Source organism: Sparus aurata, chromosome 9, assembly GCF_900880675.1.
Source record: "Sparus aurata chromosome 9, fSpaAur1.1, whole genome shotgun sequence".
In the NCBI taxonomy this organism is placed as follows: Eukaryota; Metazoa; Chordata; class Actinopteri; order Spariformes; family Sparidae; genus Sparus; species Sparus aurata.
Genome location: NC_044195.1, coordinates 31717558 through 31741915, shown reverse-complemented (window position 1 = coordinate 31741915; position 24358 = coordinate 31717558). Strand labels below are relative to the sequence as shown.

Genomic DNA, 24358 nt, shown 5'->3' with positions numbered 1-24358 from the left:
AAATATCTGCTGGAGTTAGCATGCTAACCAGCTAACCTCGGCTGGTCCTGGTCCAAAGCAAACCCGTGCTGGCGTCACCTGGTGCTCACAGCCCGGACCAACAGCTCCATTGCTACCTGAGCTAACAAGCTAACGGTGGCTACTGTTAGCAGCATTCTGATTATTAATTCCACATGTGACAAATTCTTACGTATTGCACCTTTAAATAATTATGACGTAGATCTCAGATTTAAAACATTTATGGTCCCTAATTAGTTTCACGCAGATTCTCAGACTCCTGCTGTTCAGTGTCAGTTTTGGGAGAAAGTTTTAATCCATCATTTGATTTACATTCCCCCCCCAAATTCATCCTGTGATATTTTGCTATTTTTAGAAACTTTGCGGTCTCCGTTTGAGCTTAATATACCAGAGTGTGGGTTTGTACGACGTGCGCTTGCTGCACAATCTAAATTTATAATGACTGACCGCTCAGTCGCTGCTCCAGATACGACCGATGAGACAGAAGAGTCCGTCTGCGTGCTTTAGTTCGTGTCAGTGTACAGTTTTTATGCCTGTTATGAATCCACACGCAGCACCCACACTCCCGTTTATAGAAAAGGTCAGCGCTCTAAACTCAGAGAGGCCGATATCAATCAAGTCTTCCAGCGTAAATGCCATTTTGGACGCGGCGAGGCCCGTCATTGGGGGATACCTCCCGAGCAGTGACTCATCCCAGACATGTACACCCAGGGCGATGTGTTTGGAGAAATACCCCGAGCGCTCTTTCTGGTAAAGTAGGAAACGCTGTGGCTGCAGCCCTGTCGGCCTGTGTTCCCTCTGAATGACTCACGACGCTGCAGTGAGTCGTCGTCAGGCGGAGATCTCAGCCTTCACCCACCGGCCTGAACGCTGCTGCTGGAGGAGAGAGAGCGCTCTGCTTCTTTGTGCTGGTTGTGTGTTTTTGTTCCTAACTTTATGTGTCGGTGAGGCACACAGTAAGACCTCAGTGCCAGTGTGTGTGTGTGTGTGTGTGTGTGTGTGTCTTTGTGTGTGTGCCAGCTCCCCAAGGTGCCCGTTCTGTCAGGCTGTAAAGTGCAGCAGTCACCTCCACGGGGGCACAAAGGGGTGCCGGTGCTGACACTGACACACACACACACTGACACATACACACACACGACAACACACACACACACACACACAGCCAGAAAGGGGAAGAGAGAACGGGATGATGGGAGGAGGAGGAGGAGGAGGAGGAGGAGGAGGAGGAGGAGGAGGAATCCCTGTACTGACGTCACAGCATCTCACAGTACAAACAAAAAGGGTTGAGACTAAAAACGAGCGACGCACCTTCAGCTCTGTGACGATGCATTTTTTTTTTTGCATTTTCCAGCTGATCCACGAGGATTTTTAAAGCGCTAACTCACCCGAAGAAGGACGAGAATCTTCTCATCACATAAAGGAACATCCCAAATATTCAGCAGCGGGATCTCACCAGCTGCGACCTGCGACCATCTTGATCCGTTTGTGGTCCAGTTTGGACATCTTTGTTTTGTTTCCGTCACCACATTTGGACGAGAGGTTAGAGGAGGGGAGGATATATCCAGATTGAGAACCCGAGGAAACGTTGTGATCGTGTGAGTACTGAGAGTCGTATCAGAAGAAGTTACCAACTCTTTAAATACTGACGCTTTGGGACGGATCAGTAGCCCCGTTCACACTTTTCAAGGCGGGAATCTTGCACCAATTTTGAGCAAAAATCTGTGACTCGCAGTTTCTTTGTCGTCTTCCACTATTGTGTTGTTTTATTTACCATCTCTGGCAGCTTATACAGAACAAAAATCACCAAATTTAATGAGGAAAAATAACCAAGAAAACCCGGAAAACAGCATCCCACTCCGCGACTGAGAGCCAGACAGGGTCTGCTGTTTACTGATGGTGATTATGTGACGAAATTTACAGCGAAAAACGTCTTTGTCACTTTCCAGGACGCATGTAGGGTCAGTATCTCAATCACAACACTTTATAACGAGCTCCATATGATAATAAACAGTCGGCGGAGACATTTACAGAGATTTACAGACGGAACTCAACATGATGTTTACAGCACCGCCTCGTTTGGCTGCTTAGTTCAGTGTGAACAAACGAAGGCGGTGTTGCAGCGTCTCTGTGTGAAAAAGGGCTGTGAGACATCAAAAATCTACTTTTCTTACAAGTAGGACCTTTAATGTTTGGGTTAGGATCTCCAGAAAGTGAATGTACGCCTTTAAAACGTCCCTGGAAGTGACTTGAATCAACATTTTTATGTGTTGGCATGTCTTGGTTGGAGGTGTGTGACGGGACGTGCGGAGCCGTAATGCTACGATGGAGTCTGTCAGTCACGACACTTTCTGCCTTCATAAAAACACACCTGTCACACGGAAAGGCATCGCTGTCATTCCCAAATACCTGGAAGTCCTCTCTGCCCTCCTCTTCCAGGGAGGAGAAAAGCTTTGTTACAGCAACAATCGAGCACGTTCCGCCGCCCCATCAGATCCTCCGCTGCAGATGTGCCTCTCTTTAGTATTCACCTCACAGCCGTGCAGAGTACAGAGTATTTGGTGCCTCGTGACAGAACGGCGCTCGAATGACAGGAGTCAAATTCAACATCCTCCCGGAGAGTTTCATTTTTGGGCGTTCTCGTATAACACCTTGTTTATCTGCGACCAACTTCCTGAGAGAATCAATCAGTAAATCCCCTCAGCGGGTCAGAGCGGGTGGAGTCGGGATTATGAAGGGAAATGCAGTCTTTTTTAGAGGAGGAGGGGGAAAAACAACAAAACACTTGAGTGAGTCCAGATTGTTGGGTGCCCTCTCCCGAGGTCATGTTATGGTGTGTGCTCGCTGTGTTGGAGCTGGTTTAGACAGACGCCTCATCTCCTGCTCCACATCAGGGTTAGACAATGCCTGGCGAACATGATGGGGAGGGAGGAGGAGGAGGAGGAGGAGGAGGGGGACGGACGCTTGCTTGGACCACAGGAACACTTACATAACAACTCAGCAGTTACATATACACTTATTTTTGTTTCTTCTTCTGCTTGTTTGTGGACGCTGCCCCTCCCCTCCCCTCCGCTGCTGCTGCTGCTGCTGCTACATGACAGAGTATGAAGCACACGTGAGCAGGATTTACGTATTCCTGCGTCTGTGATGAAGGTTTTATTCTGTCATAAATCCCTGTATGCCGTGCATGCATGGGGCCCGCGCTCTGGTAATCTTGTCGACTCAGGAGCGTCCAGGCTTTCCCCATGTCAAATGCAGCAGATCTTATTTCAATATCAGGCCCCCGGGGGGGGGTTTATTTGGAAACACGGCCGATCCACATACATCAGCTCAGAGGTTCATTTCTGTGCAGTCAGTTCAAAATGCAAAGTGAAATTGATCGTGGAAGCTCACGCGGTCGTATATTCAGTAAATTAGACAACGTGTTTCATGTGAGTTGCTGCGCGCGAATCGCTTTTTTAAAAAAATTATTTATATCGCACACAATCAGCCTGTCCGCTCTCTGCGTGACGAACACAAATCAGCCCGTAGAGAAAGAGCGGTTTGATATAACTGAACCACGACAGCGGGATCTCGCAGTTTTTGTCACTTTGATGGACGACGCAGAGAAAGTTGTGAACGTGTGCAGCGAAGGAAAGCAAATGAACAAAGTACAGAACAGAGATGACGACCAAAAGTCTACATGAAGGATGGAAATACGTATCAAAATGTTTAAATCGACCGGACTGTTGTAATACGTGTTGTTGAGTTGTGCACTTACATGATCCCAAATGTTTCCTACGATGCTCAAACAAGAGAAATTCACAAGTCAACTCAACGTAACGTCGCGTTTAATTTGGTCGCCTGTTGCTGCAACTTTCAGGAAACGAGAAGTCAGCAAACGAAACTGAAAGTAACGTGAAATAAACTTTAAAAATGTCTTCTTTTTCCACCTCTCCTCTCTGTAAACGCTGCGTTCATGAAGTAAAGATGATCGCTGCCGCAGTCAGGCTGATAAACAGGAGCGAGGATAAATCCACTTTTTACTCCCGGAAGTTAAAAAGTGATCTCTGAGCTCTCCTCCCGTCGGTAAACTGCTCCGAATCAGATCAGATCAAATCCAAACCTGCTGAGAAGTCAAAGAAGGAAGATGCTTCTTATATCTGCAGAACTTGCCTGAGAATTCTGATATTTTTAAGTTTGAATCGCTGTCAAAGTCATGTAGTGATAGTTATCTGTACATCCATGGGTATATTACAAAAAGGAACTGATAATAGCTAATTCGGCTATTATTATTATACTTTTAATTGTGAAAAACGTGTAAACAGATATAAAGAACAGATCAAAAACATGGCTCAAATTGAGGAGAAGTCCCTGCAAATGACTGCGCTAACTAGCAGTCCGTGTTAGTGTCATATTGACCCTGCTGGTATCAGAGAGGTATTGATCAGAGTGTTTCTCCAAAACGACTCTGGAGTGACGTCTCACACTCGTGGGGTTTTCAGTTCCTCTCATTTTAAAAGGCTATTAACTTCACAAGCCGAACGTTTTTTTATTAAATACGGCGATGCGCACAGTGCAGACCGCACGCTGAGACCTGCAGAGGAAGCATCAGTGAACAGCTCAGCTTTTGAGACGTATACACTCACTTAAAATGCCAAAGATATCAGGGCTTAGCTCAGACTGCAGCCCACATGGTTTTCCAGTGACTGCACCAGGCGCATATTAGCTGAATATTACCAAAGCTATTCACCGACGGGGGAAGAAAGAAAGAAAGAAAAAAAAGAAAGAAAAAAGGAGGCTCGTCTAAAAAACCAGCTGCCTTTGGCGAGATTCTGGAGTCACATGTCGTCCTTCCTTTAAAAACAAAATGGCTCTGGTGGAGACTCTGCCTGCTCTCTCCAGACTGTTTCCTAAACTGGCATCTGCTGATTGAAGAGCTTCCTGTGAGGCAGATCCAGCTGCCTGTCTCCTTTCTCTGTTTGTACAGAGGCGGCCTATACTGACAGAAACCATAGAAACACAGTGCAGAGACCTGTGTGTGTGTGTGTGTGTGTGTGTGTGTGTGTGTGTGTGTGTGAGGGTGATTTAAAGATTTCTTTTTTTTTCCACTGGTCACGTAGAGGTAATGGATTTCAAATTAGATGATTTCACTCTGCTCGGAAGGTCTGTTTGTACCACCAGGAGGAACATATAAGCTCTCATTAAGTGTTTCATTAATCATTCAAAGAAGTAAATGTTGTGTTTACTCCTCACCGCTCCGACACTGTGAACTAATAAATATAACTCGAATAAAGATAAAAGGGAGTCGAGCTCGGCTCTCATCCATTTCCTCTGTCATTAGAAGGCTTGTCGGAGCAGAGAGGATGGAGCGAGACGCTTCTGCCGGGTTATTTGTGTTGGTGACAGGTTCTTTGACAGCAAACAACCCCCCTGGTGACTAATGCCTGTTCAGTCATTTGTTGATTGCGACTCTCGGCGTGCAATCATTGCTTTTGTTGTGCAGCAGCAGTTTTGTAGCTCACCGTTTTCTCTCTCCTCCTTCTGCATCTTTAGGTTTCCTTTCCGTCGGATCTCATGAAACCAGAGTTGCAGATATCGTGACTGTTGTTGGATCTTCTACTTCGAGAGTTCTGATATGATGCGGGAACCAAACAGGACTGTAACTGGAGCCTCCACACATTATTTCTAAGGCGAACCAGCTCTGGCTGTTCAAACATGAGGATTAAAGTTGACTCAACAGGGATGAAACCATAAGATGCGTCATCACTTCGACGACCATCCCAATCTTTGAGAGGTTCCTTCTCATCAGCTGTTAGTTGTCTCCTCACTGATCGTCCAACATGCGTCCTTCCCTCGCCACAGCGGTCCTCCCGCCCAGGACGCGCTCACACAACCCGCCCAACCTCGCAGTTGGGGGCCGGGAACACCTCTCCGCTCCACGGAGGCGCAGCCCTCACCTCCGGCACACCCTCAGCCCGGAGAACCTGCGCACCCTGGCGGAAAGAGGCGGTGCTGCTGTCGATACCGTCTCAGTCGTCAGCAGCCCGATCGGACTTCCACGGGCCAACAGCGACACGGACCTGGTGACCTCACAGAGCCGGTCGTCGCTGACGGCGTCCACTCTGGAGTACACGCTGAACCGCGGCCAGAACCTCGTCATATCCTGGGACATCAAGGAGGAAGTGGATGCTACCGACTGGATCGGGCTGTACCACATCGGTGAGATGATGATTCTTACAGATGTAGCTGCTTTTAATTTCCTTTAACTTCTTCCAAGTCGACTCACAGGTCTTCATAAATGGCCTGAATGCTGAAGATGCATCCACACAGATTCATCTTGAGGCTGTGATAGTGTTCACTGAACCCTATGCATGGTCCTAATAATAAATATGCAAGGCATGCAGCTATTCAAGGTCTGCCTGTTGCTATGCTAATTACTTTTTAATGCTCTGGTTTTAATAGGTCAGAACTTGTTCTTGCCTTCAAAGGCCCCTACAGCTTTTTTTTCAGGTTCATCACATGTCACGCTGTGTCGGATGGGTCCAATAGAATCACAGCTGCATTAAATACTGTCAGACGTTTGGATACTGCAATACTTCTTTCATGCTACGTGTTTAAAATTATACTTTATCCACATCGAAAGTATTGGTGCCATAAAAAAACAGCTCTCAAATCTGATTTTAACCCAAGGCTGCACAGATATTAGAATAGTTTATTATCATGGACTGTTTTTCCTTTTTATAGTTTTTTTTTTCTTTTATTATAGTATCGTGTCAAAGTTTGAAATCCTGGTATCTTGACATCCTTTGTCCCGTAATGTGTCACAATCAGATTGTTCAACAAATGCCGAGTGAGTTAAAGAGAACTGAGACAGGAATTAGTGAGCTAGCATGCTATTTCCTGACTGTGTTCAGTGGTTTTCTGCAGTTTCTTTCGGTGAAGTTGACAAACAAACGTCGTAGCTGATGCAGCGGCTTGTGAGCTGTAGTCTCCCCGGGAAACAAACCGACACCTTCGGCTGTAAAGGCTGCAGTGTCTCTGTGTTTGTTAGCGGACCAGCGGACACCCGGCCCGTCTGCTCTGCCACAACTAGAGTCACTCTGGCAGCAAAGAGTTGCAGAGAGGAAGCAGCAGCAGATCGGGAAAGAGCTGAAGAGGTCGGCATGTTTACTGGGGAGACTACAGCTTATAAAATATTGTATCAGAACCGTAAGAAGCAGAGGCAACCAATCGTGGGCAGAGTAGGCGGGTCCTGCAAGAGAACCAGAGTCTGATTGATAGCAACTCAAATACTATTCAAAGGATGCTTCATGATGTTTTGCACAAACGTGATCAGAATCAGCAGAACAAAAAGAAACAAAAGACACAATTCTGATTATTTTCTCAGGCTCAGTTCCTCCATAAAGTTATTTTTAGCTTTTTCCCCCAAATTCATTTTTGCTGAGGTATTACGGAAACTTGCCGACATCCTGAGCCGCCTCGACCCCACCTGTCCTCAAAGCTTTTCAGCTGATCCAAGTGTTTTGTGACTGGGGGCTGAGAATAGCCGGTGGAGTCTTGTGCAGGAGCTTCCAACTCTTAACGAGTCAATACTGCAACAGGAGCCGAGACTTTACTCGGGACTGGAGGCTGACTCGACATGTAACGGCTCTGCCTCGGTGTACAATAACATACGCACCATCACAAAGCCTGCACGTGTTCGGTGGTCTCCGATAATGTAAGCCAGTCCTGCTTAGAGACAGGAATTTGACAGGGGAGGAAACACTTTGACCCGTGTGCTGAAGAAGGCCATCGGGCTCAAAGTGTCCATCGCGGTGAAAAGTAATACAGCAGTGATAGTGAACAACCAGCACGTTCGTGTGGTTCGAGGATCTACTACAGATTCTGCTGTCAGAAGTTTCTCCTGTGTGTTTGTTGGTTCTGCTGTTGACTTAAACCCCACAGAGGTTCAGAGCTTGTGGGAAACGCTGCGCATTAAAAGCCACAAAAGCAGAAATATTTAAAGGGCGCTCCAGCAGTTTTAAACATAAAGGTCGCCGTAGTCATCACGAGGAGCCTGTAAAAACAGCTGTATCATGTCTTCTGTGGCTCCGGAGGATCTTTGTCAATGTCAACGTCTGAGCCTGGAGACTAAACATTTCTCACAGAGAGCTTTTGTTACAAACTGGGGGCACGAGGTCGGAAAGAGAGTTCAGTGTTTTTGGAGCTCAACTCTGCCAAAGTCTAAAAGTTTGTACGTGTCGATGGAGTTGAGCGATGTCGGCTGAACTGGCATATGTCGACGTCACAGCTGGTTGTAGAGACAACAATAAAGAGGATTTGGAGACGTCACATTAGCGTGTTAAGCTGCACCAAATTTATTTTCCTTTTCTCTCCCACATGTCACAAACAACAACAAGGGTTGGTAGAAGGCCTGACCCACGTCTGGACCTGTTGCTTTGCTTTAGATTATTCTTCACTGGTCTCTTAAGAGTTTGTAAATCAGTGTAGTAAACCTTTAAATTAATCGTCTTCATCGAGACGTGTGGAGTGAAACGCACCACGTACTGGTAGATAAATACAAAGACTTGATTTTTTGTTATTTGTACGAATGTAAATGTGATTTTTGAATTGAACAGAAAACAGACGTTCTTGTTTTTTCCATTTGATTTTTATTTACGGAGCGCCCACTCGCACCTGGATGAGATTATTCATTCGACAGGAATTTGGCCGTTCACACCTGAAGCTCCAGATGGTTTGATTCCCGGATCCATCTGGAAAGGAACAATTACAAACTGCTTGGAAAGAGTCAGGCGCTTTCAAGAAATACTTTGCAGATGACAGGATGATCTATCTGTCTGTTTCCACCTGTGACGACATCGGTCGGTTCACCCACGAGGCTGGAGTCCACGCTGCCTTGTTTTCAGAAGTGGTTGGTTTTGGTTACATCCAGGCCACAGAAATACCTTATTTGTTTGAGGAAGTGATTATGGTTTGGGTACGAATAGCATCTGCCTTTATGTAATCATGTTGATTCAGACCAGAGCTGCTAAATGCCGCTTCCACTGGCTTCACCACATATTACAAACAGCTCCCGAAGAACCTAATTAATGATTTAAGAGAAGATTTCAATCTGCCGTCAGTTCGGCTTCTCCCCCGTCATGATGGGTACGTAACATTACCCTGTGAAGTTTTCTTCTGTACACCAGATAATTGCTGGTTTAACACACTGACGCTCGGAGGGAAATCACAGCCCGGGAGCTGTTTATAATGATGTATTGTGTGAGTAATGGATAATGGATTTCTGAAAACAATGTTTGTCTTTGACTCGTGAAGAGGAGGTCAACCTGCAGCGCAGAGAGACGCTCGCAGTCGAGACGCTGTGAGGTTATTTCATCAACGAATCTAGTTTAAAACTACCAGTTTTGCTTCCAGTGACCTTTCAGGAGGTAACTCGTCCGGATTTAGTCGACAGAATGATCCAAACTGGTCGGCGGGAGGAATGCTGTGTGGGAGAAAGAGATAGTGTAAACTGCTGGTGCCAGGCGGAGCGTCGGGTCACTTCATATCGATCATAAGGCTGCCAGGACTTCATTACCTGCTCCGGGGTCTTATACCCCAGAGGGGCTACCGCTTTCCTCGACTAAGCAGACATTCAATGATAAGCAACCTGCCCTCCCCTCCACACACACACACACACACATGCAGAGCACACACTTCTCCCTGGACTCAGCTGAGTTTGGTGCTTCATTAATCTGTGTGTGAAAGTGCTACGACCAGCGGAATTCCCCCTCCCTGTTTTTAACTCACGGGAAGTTTGCTGTTTGTCCTTCTGCTTAGAGGTTGTGGGGGGGGGGGGGGGGGGGGGGGGGAGAGAAGCTATTTTGAGACTGGATTTCACTGATTAAAGGCAAACTTGTGTTTTGGAAAAAGTGTCTGCAGACTAAACACGCTGGAACAGATGCAGCTTTGTTGGAAGTTATTCATAGCCGAGGAGCGACGACCCCGGGCGCTCGAGCGCCGTCGCGTTGTTTGATTTAACGTTCCTTTTGGTTTGAAATCAGGGTGAATGTAAACAAGGTGATCTGTTAACTGACAGCTCTGTTTGTGTCCAGATGAAACCAGTCCGTCCAACGTGTGGGACTGTAAGAACCGAGGGGTGAATGGCACCCAGAAGGGTCAGATCGTCTGGAGGCTGGAGCCCGGGCCCTACTTTATGGAGCGTAAGTCACCGAAATCGATCACGACTGAGAATCGATTCATTCTGCACTTCAGGAAAAAAAGATATTGATATTGTACTCAATCACTTTAAAGATATAATGTTGATATGATGAAACACACACGCAGCTCGAAGAGAAAGATAGTTGATGCCAGATCGTCAAATACTCACACTTTGCGTTGGCGTCCGACCCGAACAGCCGGCCCAAAGCGCCAGTATTTGACGATCGAGTTGTTCCACAGTGTAATTTCATTTTTCTGGCCAACAATAGGCAGATAATCTCTGCACCGCTTCCACATCCCATAACTCTTCTCTGCTTCCTCTGCAGCCGAGACAAAGATCTGTTTCAAGTACTACCACGGAGTGAGCGGAGCGCTGAGAGCCACGACGCCCTGCATCACCGTGAAGAACCCTGCGGTCCTGGTCCGTTTGAACCGGTTTTATATTTAGACGCTTTAGAGTCTCAGGTTTAGCTCCATCAGTGCGGTTAAAATTAGGCATCAGAGGTGAATATTACACCAAAGAATTATAGATACTTTGGTTTATTTTTAGATTAGAGTTTGTGAGACTCATTCACGCACAGTTTCGTTGATTATAACTTTAGATGTTTGTTTCTGTTGTGAGCCGACACCGACGCGCAGGGCCAAGTTTACTGATTCAACTTTGCTGGAAGTCTGTTTTATTTGGACAGACGTGACTATAAAACAAATGGCTGCCTGGAAATCTCTCTGGAAATGTGCAGAGGCCTTTGAGAAAAAATGATCAGTGGTCCTGTGAAGTGAGCGTAATGAAGCCTCGCTGTGGTTCAGGCAGGCACATAAATCAGAGTTTGTGTACGGTGTTTCGTGCCGTCCTGCTGATTGACGGCCAAATGCTCGATTTATCCCAACATATGGACCTCCTACTGTTAATCCCTAACATCCGTATGAATAATGTAACTCTCTCTGCCACCTCGGCGACGAGCAGTCAGCAGCTTCCAGTCCGTTTAGTATCGTGGTCGTCTGATCTCTCTCAGGTGGAGGGGCTGGCGGAGCAGGTGGGCGTTGAACATCCGCGAAAACTGATCAGCTTCACCCTGACAGGTGAGTTGGAATCACTCTCTTGAAGACAAACTTAACGGACAGAACCGTCTCGTTCTCACCGGCCTCCCGTTGCTGACGCTTTCTTGCAGATCTGCGCGCCACGGGCCTGAAGAAGGGAATGTTTTTCAACCCCGACCCGTACCTGAAGATGTCCATCCACCCGGGGAAGAGGAGCGTCTTCCCCATCTTCAGCCACCACGGGCAGGAGCGACGGTCAGCCATCATCGCCAACACCACCAACCCCGTCTGGCATGGAGAGGTGACGATCACTGTCTCACTGCACGACACCACACGCTCTCTGACATCAGCAGGACGCGCCTGAGAATGTTTTTGACTTTGCCTCTCCGCAGAAATACACGTTTGTGGCGCTGATGACGGACATCCTGTACATCGAGGTGAAGGACAAGTTTGCAAAGAGTCGACCGATCATCAAACGCTTCCTCGGGCAGCTCACGATCCCTGTGCAGCGGCTTATAGAGAAAATACCAGGGTAGGTGGGAAACACACAGACGTAAGTTCACACAGAACGTACGTTACGGATCTACAAACAGCTGCAGCATCAGAAGTGACATCTCGAGTGATTCAGTTTGAGGGTTACTTTCTCGTTGTCTGTCCGTCCAGAGTCCAGCCGGTGAGCTTCCCCCTGTGCCGACGCCTGCCGACGGAACACGTCAGCGGTCAGTTGCAGTTCAAAGTGGAGCTCACGTCGACCGGGCCGGATGGTAAATCTGACTTTAAATTGTATCAAAATTTGCTGTAACTTGTTCCCCCGATAACTAATTGTTCCCCGCCTGCTGTAGGTGCCTCTCCTGATTCAATCATTGGCATGTCGTCCTTGAACGGAGCTCCGGGGACTCCCTCTGATGATGAGGATCTTCCCCACCATCTTCCCGGAGTGGTCTCCTCGAGCCTGTCTCCGACCGGCTCCCAGGGCTCGCAGAGCTTGTGGGAAGGCGCCGCCGCGGCCTTACCGGATAAGGACCTGTCTCTTGTTGGAGCTGAGGCCAGATTTCTTGGGCCGGCAGGTTTGTCAGGTCATGAAATCCTCCAGCGGTCCCTCATGGAAGGCCTGGATGCTATCGAGGCCCCCAAAGGCCCCGGTGAAAGACCCCTGGGCGCGGCCTCACCTAAACTGCGCTCGAGCTTCCCCACACACACGAGGCTCAGCGCCATGTTGCACATCGATTCGGACGAGGACGAGGACAGGTCCGGGGCCAATGACATCACCCCGGTGCCGCTGTCACCGCTGCTGTTTAATGGGGAACCTCCCGATGTCGCAGAGGAAGAAGACCCGTTTCCTGAGCTGCAGCCGGGGCAGCTGGAGGCGTCGGTTCTGGAGGAGGAGCTGGAGGGGGCGGTTGGTGGGACAGAAGACGTGCCGCCGGACGCAGAGGCGATCCTGGGGATGGGACTCGGTCTGGACCTGGACGATGTTGAGCCAGACGTCTTCTCCGAGGTGGACGAGGCTCCTTTCACAGAGGCTGTGTCCCATGCAGCTCCGCCGGAGGGTGGAGAGGTGCCCGAGGACGGACGGGGGCCTCTGGAGGACCCGTCCTCCGACATCGACACCTGCTCCATGGCAACAGCCCAGCAGACGGTCGTGTCATCGTCAGAGAGCTGTCCGATCACACTGACCACCGCTGTGGTGAGTTCACTGACACTCAACTCTGTCTGTGTATCAGTCTGAAGTGTTTCCCTGCAGATAAAGATTATTTTTATCAATCGGACCAATTAATTGTCTGCAAGATAAAATCAGAAAATACAGAAAGATGATCCCAGAAAACACAACATTTATTAGCAAAGTCACCAAATGTGTGATTATTGGTAACTGAGGGTATTTTATAGATATTTTATAGTTTAAATTGCCGAGATTTTAGAAGGCGGGAACGAGATCGCTAAAAGTTTCTTTGTCTTCTTTTTCATACAATGAAAATAAAATATCTTTTTCTATTCACAGTGATATTTTAGCATGATATCTTTGTTTTCACTCAAGTCTGAATTTGAGGTGTTTTTTACAACACTGTCGGCAGGTTATCGGGTAAAATACAAATTAAAATGATGCATTTTTTTAAGGTTTATTGTGTAAAAGAAGCACAAATCAACAAGACAGCTGTGAGTTGAACACCTGCATCACTAATCAATATCACAGTGAGCAGGCTGGTGAACTCATAATCAGCTCGTCTGTTTCTGTTTTTGTATTCTGATGATATTTCTCCGTCGTCAGATGTCATTGTACAGTTTCTTTACCTCGTCGCACTGAGCGTGCAGCTTCAGTCCACTCTGAGTGTCGTTACTGTCCCCACAGTGTACACACTGTACCGAGCAGCCGCCTCCGCTGGGTCCTAGCACCAGCTGGATTCCCGTGACACTGCATCATAAAAATGTACTGCAGCAGCGTCAGTGCACGTTCACACCGGGCTGTTAAATAACAAGTTCTGAAGCAGTCAGCGGGTCGAAGATGACGTGTAGCACCGACCCGCTGATCTGTGTTTCATCAGACTTTGAGACAAACATTCTCTGCTTTTAGCAGTTACTCCCACGCACCAGGACATTTTTGCATGAAGTCAAAAGTTTCTCCGTTTTCTTCCGTTGCCGTGGTGATGGAGCCGGTGTCGACCCACTTCCTGTAATTCACGCATATTTTGTAGCAGCAGGTGTGAATGTCTTTGTGTATCAGTGTGTTTGTGACAAACATCCTCACCTGTAGGAAGCGGAGGAGGGAGCGGAGGCGGCCATTGATCCGGGGGGAGACGTGGTGTCCCGCACTCCTCCGACCAATCAGGCCGTAGACGACGAAGGAGGCGGGCAAGCGGCCTCCGCTGAGTCTGAAGGAGAAGCGCCTCCACCGATCGAGCAGGTGGAGTTGGAGGAGATGGGTCAGAGGAGGCTGAGCATGCAGGCTGCAGGGGGCGTGGCCGAAGAACAGGAAGGGGAGGGGGCCAAGCCACAGGAGGGGGCGGGGTCTGCGGATTCAGAGCAGGTCACCACGGAAACAGATGGAGAGGAAGGTAACCAGCGTTTGTCTGGGGGTCGTTTTATTTACCAGCTCCACATTGAAACGTTATTTTTGTTTTCTGTGCTCAGGATCTCACGTTAACGGTCATCCTGTGCGTTCGCTCCCTTCAGTCCGTCACGACATCCACAGATACCAACGCGTGGACGAGCCGCTGCCTCCCAGTGAGTGTGTGTGTGTGTCTGCATGCTGCATGTTTGTCTGGTGTGTAGTTGTCTGTGCGTAGCAGTGTGTCTGTGTTTGTCTGCATGAAGTACATTCACTCAAGTACTGTGTTTTAGTTACACTTTTTGAAGTACTACGTATATTTTAATTGAGTATTTCCATTTTGTTTTGCAGATGTAAGCATGCTAGCACTCTACATTAAACGTGCTAAACATGAGCATGTTAACGCCTAAATGTTAGCATGCTCATGTTAGCATCTGGATCCTAGCTTGTCTGTAGACTCTTGTGTTAAAGCGAAACTCTCGCCAAAATGCAACCAAGGCTTTTTTTGTGAATGTACCCGAGTCAAACCTTCGTTTAAAAGCATAATTACGACCAAAGCAGTAGCTTGTTCCGCTCGCCGCAGTAGAGAAGCGACGATTTCCGAATGCGACGAAACATGGAGGAGAATTAAAGCCTAGGTTGCATTTTGGAGAGAGTTTTACTTTAATGCTGACAGAGACAAAGAATGCATGAATACATTTTATCCCAAATTGGATGCTTAATTAAAGATTTCTTGTTGCGGACGCATTAAGAAAGAAGTCTGGAGTCGTGTGTTTGTTTCTTCATTAATCACCTCCTGTCAATTATCGATCACCGCTCAGACTGGGAGGCTCGGATCGACAGCCATGGGAGGATCTTCTTCGTGGACCACGTGAACAGAACCACCACATGGCAGCGTCCCACCGGACCTCCGGCCCCGCAGGGCCTGACCCGCTCCAACTCCATCCAGCAGATGGAGCAACTCAACCGCAGGTTCGCTGTGTTTGTTGTTTGTTTTACCTCTATTTTAAAAGACGCCCTAGAGAAACTAGTTTGGTAAATATTTGCATCAAAAAGACAAAAAAAAACTGTTACTAACTTCCTCTTGACTGTGGCTCTCAGGTACCAGAGCATCAGGAGGACAATAACCAACAGTGACCGGGTGGAGGAAGCCCCGGTCGACCTGCTCCCCGAACCAGAAAGTGATCTGATGCCTCACTCCATCGCTGGTCGGTGTCAATAAACCCAAAACAGACAAATTACCGGTTTCATTCACAGAAACAAGAAGAGAAATATTTGCACAATCCAGTGACTCACCTCTCGAGGATGATTCATCTCTTGAAATGCTTGTTTACACACAAAGCTCTCACAGTCTTTTATATCGCTGACACCGAACGCTTTGATATGTCATTTAGAATTGTGTTTTCATGAGATGAGCCGCTCTCATTAGTGTGACGGCTTGTTTTTCCTGCAGAATACCGACGAGACAGCGCGGTCGCTCACTCCAGCGGGCGGTCGCGTCTCTCGCTGCTGCTCCAGTCGCCCAGCGCCAAGTTCCTGTGCAGCCCCGACTTCTTCACCATGCTGCATTCAAACCCTGTACGTACAACACACTTCCGTCTACATACAGACAAACATACTGTACTCATAAACCCCAAAATCCACATTCCACATTGACTGATTTAAAGGAAAGATTCACCCAAAAGTGAAAATGTAATCATTATCTTGTCAGGTGAATTTTCATCGTCCATCTCGAGTGAATGAAAAATGAAAATGCTGTTCTGTCGTGTTGCTCTCGTCCCTTTCTGATGACATCACCTCTCTCCCGTCTCCACCCAGAGTGCCTACCGCATGTTTACGAGCAACACCTGCCTGAAGCACATGATCAGTAAGGTGCGTCGGGATGCTCATTACTTCGAGCGCTACCAGCACAACCGCGACCTCGTCACCTTCCTCAACATGTTCTCCAACAAGCAGCTGGAGCTTCCTCGGGGCTGGGAGATGAAGCACGACCACACTGGGAAGGTGTGTGTTTGTGTGAACGCCTGACTTTTCACATTTGACCTCAAAGCTAAGACTGTAATCTCTGCTCAGTCCTTTTTATAATCTTTCCTCTCAGTGCGAACGTCTGTTTCTGTGCGCACACCGTGGCGTTCATTCCTCCCTGACTGTGTCTTTTTCCATCTCGATCCTCAGCCTTTCTTCGTGGATCACAACTGTCGCTCCACGACCTTCATCGACCCTCGGCTGCCCCTCCAGAGCTCTCGCTCCACCGGGCTGCTGGCCCACCGCCAGCACCTGAGCCGCCAGCGCAGCCACAGTGCCGGGGAGGTGAGAGACCAGCCGCCACTGCGCCACTCGTCACCGGGAGTCGGCTTGAAGCTAGCAGAGACACTGCGATGTTTAGAGAGGCTTCTTGAGATTCAGGCGGGGTCACGAGCGATGACATCATGGCTGCTTGAAATTCAAGTCAGCAGCAGAAAGTTAATGCAGTTCATTTAACAGCTGTGATATTTTACATCCTTTAGCGCCAAGAGACACCGAGCCGTTTTTACATCCTAGTCGGCAAAGTACGTGTCGGCAGTAAACATGTCTGCAAACCACAGATATGTGGAAGAATCAAGCTTCTTTAGATTTAAATTTCCATCTGTGTCTTGACAGCTCTGTGTTCAGTGGTTCTGGTTAGGTTTAGGTACAAAAACCACTCGTCTACGGCTGGAAGACGTCGTGTTTTGGCTTTAGATGACCAAATTTTCTTGCATCAGACACAGCTGGAGCCGTCCTGACATCCTGTCAACAATATCTGTTATTGTTCTCGCAGACCTGAATGGAAACTGTCCCGAGGTCTCTCACTCACACATGTTGCCGGTGCTGGTGTACAGACACAAATCTGATGAAGGACAGTGGTGTTTAGCTCCCTGAAGAAGGAATTGCTTCACCTTTGATTACTATTTCTATACCATATAATATACCTGTTATACAAATGTACATTACTAAATTGAACAGACTTAAATGGAATAAGAAGTTAGAGATTTGTAGTCATCAGGAGAACATACGGGTGGGTGTTGGCCGATGACTGTTGGGTAAATCGGTGTCAGAACTAGGATGCGACCTGAACCGTAGTGCCTCCTCTTATCACAGGTGGTGGACGACTCTCGCCAAACCAACCCGCCCGTCATGCCCCGCCCCTCCAGCACCTTCAGCGGCTCCACTCGGAGTCAGTACCAAGACGTGGTTCCTGTGGGTGAGTCGGGCTGAATCACATGTACACAGAGAGACACCAGGTGTAAACACTCACACATTTATAATTCCACTCTCCTGATTTTCTCCAGCCTACAACGACAAGATAGTGGCGTTTCTACGGCAACCCAACATCGTCGAGATCCTGCAGGAGAGGCAACCCGAGCTCGCCAGGAACCACTCGCTCAAGTACGTCTGTGTTTACCTCCTCTGTCCTCCTTCTGTCTTCTTCTCTCACTCTCGCTCTCGCTTCCTCGCAAGCCTTCCTCGCCTCCATTACCACCATCGTCATCATCATCATCATCATCATCATCATCATCAGTCACCCTGAACACACAGTTAACCTTTAATCCTAATGGATTGAGTCAGTTTACCCCCTGACGGGTTTTCTGTGTGTGTGTGTGTGTGTGTGTCTGTGTGTGTCTGTGTGTGTGTGTGTGTGTGTGTGTGTGTGTGTGTGTGTGTGTGTGCAGGGAGAAGGTGCAGTTTATTCGCACTGAGGGAGTCAACGGGCTGGCTCGTCTCTCCAGCGACGCCGACCTCGTCATGCTGCTAAGGTGAGTCCTGTGTGTGTGTGTCTGTGTGTGTGTGTGTGTGTGTGTGTGTGTGTGTGTGTGTGTGTGTGTGTGTGTGTGTGTGTCAGAGGCTGATTAATGGTCACTATCCAACGGGCCGCGGCACGTCGATGAATACAAGTCTAGTTCTCATTTTACCCCCAGATGCTGATGCTAAACTGTTATATGGCGTAGTGAAGTGTAACTAAGTACATTTACTCGAGTACTGTGCTTATATATTCAGGTATTATATTGTTGTGTAAGTGATCAGACACTTGTAGTAACAATCTCAGTCTGTCATTGACAAAAATAAACACTTTTAATGGACGTTTGATCTTTGATGGTCGCAGTTGCCCCAAAGGATTAAACTGCAGTCCTACTTTTGAGAAGAACGACTCATTTATACATTAAAACATGTTAATATAGGGCGCAGGTTTAAAAATACAGAAGTAATTCATAGTGCTTCTACTCTGGTACATTTCAGAGGAAAAATTATAATTCTTCACCATGTGTTGCCAAACTTGTCAATTTCAAATGTTGGTGATGAGCTGAGGGATGAAGTGTTTGTTTGTTGAGATAATTCTCCTCCTTCGAAAGCTAAATCAACTCTTTTCAAACCTTCTTAGCTGGAAAAAATGCACCGTCACAAAGCTGTTTTCTTCTGACACCGCCTCTCTCTTGTCTCCAGCTTATTTGAGGAGGAGGTGATGTCATACGTACCACCATTACTCCACCCGAGTTACAGCATCGCCTCTCCGCAGAGCTCCCCCGGTCAGTCTCCGTCTCCGTGGTGACACAGACTCTCTCTCTCTCTCCTCTTTATTAAAGTCTTACCTGTGTTATTAAATTCCACCACGAGGTTTGTTTACATCGTCTCACTAAATAAAAGAAGCAATTTCATTCTACCTCCATATAAAACGCAGGTTAATGTTGACATTGAACTCACGTACATCAGATGATGTGTCTTCTTTCAGACTCGTTACTGTGTCGTCCGTCGTCTCCATCTTATTCTTTCTTCCCGTGACTCTGTGATTTATATCTCAGGCACCCAGCGAGCCAACGCCCGAGCTCCTGCTCCCTACAAGAGAGATTTTGAGGCTAAACTGAGGAACTTCTATCGAAAGCTGGAGACCAAGGGTTACGGACAGGGACCGGGGAAAGTCAAGTAGGTTTACACTCCAATAAAAATAGAGAATAATAGATAATCAGCTGGACTTTTCGCTGTAGTCACCATATTTTCCTGTGTGTGTGCTCTCAGACTCATCATACGCAGGGATCACCTCCTGGAGGACGCCTTCAACCAGATCATGTGTTACTCCCGTAAAGACCTGCAGAGGAGTAAACTCTACGTCAGCTTCGTGGGCGAGGACGGGTGAGAAAGACTCATTTCGGTCCAAATTCATCTTCTTATCAGGATTTAGTCAGAGAAGTTTTCGTTACATTAAAGGAACGGTTTACCACAAAATCAAATATCCATATTTTACCTTTTTACTTAGAGATTATGTAAGAATAGAGCTGAATTACATTAATCAAACAGTAGTTCAGTGATGCTCTAACTATGGACCTGCACTCCAAACTGGTAACAGTCCATTTTCGCTAACTTTCCTGTGGCACACGGTGCAAAATCCATCACATAAGTTAGATCTTTCAGTTGCCATGAGGCATGATTTACAAACACATGAATAATCTTCTGGTTGCATAGAATATACACACAGAACTACGTGGAAACAAGCCCGTAACGTCAGCTGTCTAAGTTAGATTTGTTAGCTAAACTCTTCTCCATGAGTAGATGCTCGCTTCCTTCTATAATATTGTTAATGTCTGTAATTTCCTAGAATAAAAATAGCTGCTACATGAAACTGCTCTGTGGATTATCTTGAGTAATCGGCTCATGATTTCCGGAGAGAGACAGTTTTTCAAATGTAGTTATTGGCGCCTTGATCACCACAAGCCGAGTGCCATCCAGTTCCATTACATACGAGAGAACTCAGACATCTTTATGGTTAATATCTCCAAAAATCTGCAACTCACACCAGAAACAATCTCATAGATTAAAGGGATATTCCGGTGTAAGTTTAATCCATGGTCTAAATCACTGTGAAACTGTGTTAGACTCCCTCTCGAGAGATCAAGTTAGCAGACCGCTAATTTACGGAGTTTTATCAACCTCAGAAACGACCGCACGACAACAATACACTGCAGTAAATGGATCCAAATATAAACCGCCACCAAAAAGCCACAAATAATGCTCAGAACAGCACCAAACTTCAGCAACAGTACAAATAGGGTCTCAGCACATAGTCCGGGGCATCTAACCTCCGCTAGCTTAGCTGGATTTCTATTGTGAAGCTAAAAACAGATTTCAACTCTCCTCCATCAGCTTCCGGGTCGGGGAAGTCCCGACGCGACGATTACCGAGTGCAGTTAGAAATGCTCAATTCCGTTCTTTTCCCTGTCCGCTCTCGATAATAACTGTTATAAACTGGCAGGTAAGACACATATGAACTTTGATTGCTTTTCCATGGAGTCATAATCAGACATTTTCACCCATGAGCCGCGGAACTCTACTGCACTCGGTAATCGACTCCTCGGGACTTCCCCGACCCGGAAGCTGATGGAGGAGAGTTGAACTCCGTTTTTAGCATCCCAATAGCTTCCCTAGCTAAGCTAGCGGAGGTTAGATGCCCCGGACTATGTGCTGAGACCCTATTTGTACTGTTGCTGAAGTTTGGTGCTGTTCTGAGCATTATTTGTGGCTTTTTGGTGGCGGTTTATATTTGGATCCATTTACTGCAGTGTATTGTTGTCGTGCGGTCGTTTCTGAGGTTGATAAACTCCATAAATTAGCGGTCTGCTAACTTGATCTCTGGAGAGGGAGTCTAACACAGTTTCACGGTGATTTAGACCATGGATTAAATTTACACCGGAATATCCCTTTAATAGCATGACAGGTACAAGGAAAGATGTGTGTTTTTGGTTCTGGGGTGAAACGTCCCTTTAAATTTCAAATTGTGCAGCTACACAGATCTGCTAACATCCCAGTGAATCTACAGTCTTGTGGTCGATGAGCAGCTGGAGAACGTGGGCGGGAGAAGAACTACTACTGAAGAGTATTAATAGTAGATTTATGTAAACAAACATGACAGATGATTGACAGCGTCTACGCCGTGTTTTTGTAGACGGTAGAATGAGTCACACGACATCCTTTGTCATCAGAGAGTATCATCTCGTGTCTTCAGCGCTGACGATTGTGTAGTGGTTGATTCATGATTCATTCTCCCTGCAGGCTGGACTACAGCGGACCCTCCAGAGAGTTTTTCTTCCTCGTCTCCAGAGAGCTCTTCAACCCGTACTACGGCCTGTTTGAGTATTCAGCCAATGACACGTACACCGTCCAGATCAGCCCCATGTCGGCCTTCGTAGACAACCACCATGAATGGTAAGTCTACAGTCCGCTTACCGTCTGTTTTCTGGAAGTGACAGTAAAGAGTTCACGTCGTCAGCTCCGTGCCGATCCCGGAATAGAAGTCGTTTGCGGGGTGCTGTGTGGAAATCTGGATCGGCCATTTGTCAGTCGTGCCTCATTGACACCGATTTGTTGGACGGATGCACGGTTGGATGATGGATGATCAGACTGATGAAAAACAGGCCAGACAAGAAAATGACAGTATCAGAGGCTGGATGAAGAAGATAGAACATGAAGTCTTCAGGGTTTTATTTTGTCATGCTGGATAAACATGGCGGCAGGAATGAACATGCGTCTGGAGTGACCTCTTGTAATCATATATCACTTCCCCACTCTATATGCAAATAAATGTATAAATCACTGGGGCAGAAACAATGTTTTTATACAAAGAAAGACAGAACTTATTGTTTAATATTTGCTGAATTTACAAGAAGGCCCAAATTGTTAAGAATTTGTTGTAAACAGTGTTTCACAAAGTTTATAAAGCTTCACCTGACTCAACAACTCACAAAATTGCACAATTTCTAAAGGGACTCTGGGGATATTGTGGTTAATAGTTCAATGATTGGATCGGTTGAAACAGACAGTGTGTTTACAAACATCTGCTGCTGACATTGGCTCGAAAGAGAGCCGTAGTAATCTTCTTCTTCTTCTTCTTCTTCTTCTTCTTCTTCTTCTTCTTCTTCTTCTTCTTCTTCTTCTTCTTCTTCTCTGTGTACTCATTGAAAGAAAGTGGCCCCATGACCTCTGAACTATTCCGAGTGATCCGATCTCAAACGGGTCCTCGGTGCTTCTGGGAGCTGTTCACACCTGTGCACTTGTGATCGGGTCGCTCAGGAGGGACGTTGGTACCGGGCCTGAACAGAGCCGCAGAGTGTTTCTCCAGACAGTCAGAACAGAGAGTCATGTTTAAAGTGTGAGCTGGGTGTGAAGCTCCTCGTCTTCCCTGTTGGTTCAGACTCCGGCTCCGTTGTGACTCAGTTTATTGTTCTCACTGCGAATCCTGGGAGGATTTTGTTTATTGTCTCAGACGGTGTCACCATCTGGTGCATCCTCAGTTGGAAACTGATCTTCAAATTTCACTTAAGCCTCTTAAATGCGACATGAAGCGCAACAACATGTAGGCGCAGGCCGAGAAACGTCCACAATGTTTATGTGTCTGCAGAAAGAAGATTTAAAATCTGTCAGCATCTTAAAAGAGTAAACCCGCTCCATCTGGTGCTCACAGCAACTTATTTAAAGGGGCCAATAAATCCAGTTCTGGTGCTGAAGCTTCCTGTCTTGTGTCCAGGTTCCGTTTCAGTGGGCGTATCTTGGGCCTGGCTCTGGTCCATCAGTACCTGCTGGATGCCTTCTTCACCCGACCTTTCTACAAGGGGCTTCTTCGCATGTAAGTCCCTCCGCCTTCCTGCCTCTTACTTCCCGCTCCAAAACCAGCACTTCCAGTCAGATCCCCCCTCCCTGCCTCCAAGAGACTGCTGAGAACACGAGTGTATCAGTCAGATCCTCTCAGCCGGCAGCTGGCTGGGTTTCCCATCAGTCGGAGCAGCGTCCTTATTAATAGCTTTGTCCAAACAAGCTCAAACTCTGCCAAATGTCTGCGCTAAGGACAGATGTTTATGTGATATTAAGAGCGCCTAACCTTCCCCGCAACAGGGAGCTTTTTTTGGCTGCAACATTATCGTGCAGACGGTTTGTCAAACAAATTGAAATGTATTCTAAATTGTAATAACAAGCACGTCAGATATTTCATGCAGGCTGACAGCAAAACGAAGCACGCAAAAAAATAAAGACGTTATTTAAGGTCATCCGAGTGACTGAACATCCAAACTTCTCATGATGCAGATTCACAGAAATATGAAGAAATATAATGGAGGTAAAGTTAAAAACAGATAACATATCATCTTCATAGCCGCCCTATACAGTAAACTGATGCCTCAAGAAACAAAAAACAATATAAGTGTTTGAAGTTAGTAGAAAAAGCTTCTATAGTTTTACAATATCAGCACATAAATTGACATAACTAAGGCTCAGAAAGTCTCGTCAACATGATTCTTATATCTTAAACACTGACACTCTCCTCTTTTCATGATATCTCATGTCATTTTTTTAAAGCCTTTTTTTCTGTAAATAATGTCCTTAACATTCTGACAGTATTTGCTTTAGGACCTGGAGCATGTTTAGTATCACCAACATGCTAATCTGAAAATATAAATATATTGCATGCTGAGCAAAACATGTTGTGACAGTGGAAAAATGTTGTATTTCATAAACATTTTAAGCGTTTGAAAATCCTGTCTTCACTAAAAGGACTGTCACACAGGCCAGAATAAAAAAAACAAAACAAAAGAGATGGTCAAAGAGGTCATATTGACATTTAAGGTCGGCTCATTGATTCACAACCTCAACACATGCTTTAAGTAAGAACATGTTGTCTTTATTCATTATCTGTGTGAATCTCAGGGGTTTTATCTGATACGTAAGGAATTTAAGCAAACGTATGGTCTCGTCCTGAATCTCTCCCAGTCTTATCGTTTATTACCTTTAGCTTTCTTTATGGAAAGCTATCCCACACTGGCAATTAACCTTTGACCTCCCTCCTTATAATCAGCCGTGGTTTATGAGTAGGGCGACCCGTCGATACCTCGTTGACCCCTCTGCCTGCTCCCTGCAGCCCCTGTGACCTGAGCGACCTCGAGTTCCTGGACGAGGAGTTCCACCAGAGTCTGCAGTGGATGAAGGACAACGACATCGAGGACATGCTGGACCTCACCTTCACCGTCAACGAGGAGGTGTTCGGACAGGTGTGTGTGACTGCAGCCTGGTTGTAGTTGTGATGCA

The 24358-nt window shown here is 46.8% G+C and overlaps 1 protein-coding gene across 4 annotated transcripts in view; it reads left to right on the top strand.

Moving 5' to 3' along the window:
- Positions 1 to 24358, top strand: part of hecw2a (HECT, C2 and WW domain containing E3 ubiquitin protein ligase 2a) — a 43141-nt gene that overhangs the window by 5160 nt on the left and 13623 nt on the right. The window contains exons 1-25 of one of the 4 annotated variants that reach the window (XM_030427855.1): positions 1309 to 1613; positions 5551 to 6216; positions 10092 to 10199; positions 10524 to 10618; positions 11211 to 11277; positions 11367 to 11536; positions 11628 to 11767; positions 11899 to 11999; positions 12078 to 12922; positions 13985 to 14285; positions 14362 to 14454; positions 15100 to 15250; positions 15380 to 15486; positions 15732 to 15856; positions 16097 to 16282; positions 16454 to 16588; positions 17381 to 17501; positions 17590 to 17686; positions 17971 to 18054; positions 18740 to 18822; positions 19096 to 19216; positions 19310 to 19423; positions 21338 to 21490; positions 22809 to 22907; positions 24192 to 24321. In XM_030427855.1, the coding sequence (XP_030283715.1) occupies positions 5838 to 6216; positions 10092 to 10199; positions 10524 to 10618; positions 11211 to 11277; positions 11367 to 11536; positions 11628 to 11767; positions 11899 to 11999; positions 12078 to 12922; positions 13985 to 14285; positions 14362 to 14454; positions 15100 to 15250; positions 15380 to 15486; positions 15732 to 15856; positions 16097 to 16282; positions 16454 to 16588; positions 17381 to 17501; positions 17590 to 17686; positions 17971 to 18054; positions 18740 to 18822; positions 19096 to 19216; positions 19310 to 19423; positions 21338 to 21490; positions 22809 to 22907; positions 24192 to 24321 (4005 nt within the window). In that variant the 5' untranslated portion in view covers positions 1309 to 1613; positions 5551 to 5837. Of the gene's footprint in view, positions 1 to 1308; positions 1614 to 5550; positions 6217 to 10091; positions 10200 to 10523; positions 10619 to 11210; positions 11278 to 11366; positions 11537 to 11627; positions 11768 to 11898; positions 12000 to 12077; positions 12923 to 13984; positions 14286 to 14361; positions 14455 to 15099; positions 15251 to 15379; positions 15487 to 15731; positions 15857 to 16096; positions 16283 to 16453; positions 16589 to 17380; positions 17502 to 17589; positions 17687 to 17970; positions 18055 to 18739; positions 18823 to 19095; positions 19217 to 19309; positions 19424 to 21337; positions 21491 to 22808; positions 22908 to 24191; positions 24322 to 24358 lie in introns of those variants that run through there. The other 3 variants (XM_030427857.1, XM_030427856.1, XM_030427854.1) reach the window with 3 other exon arrangements.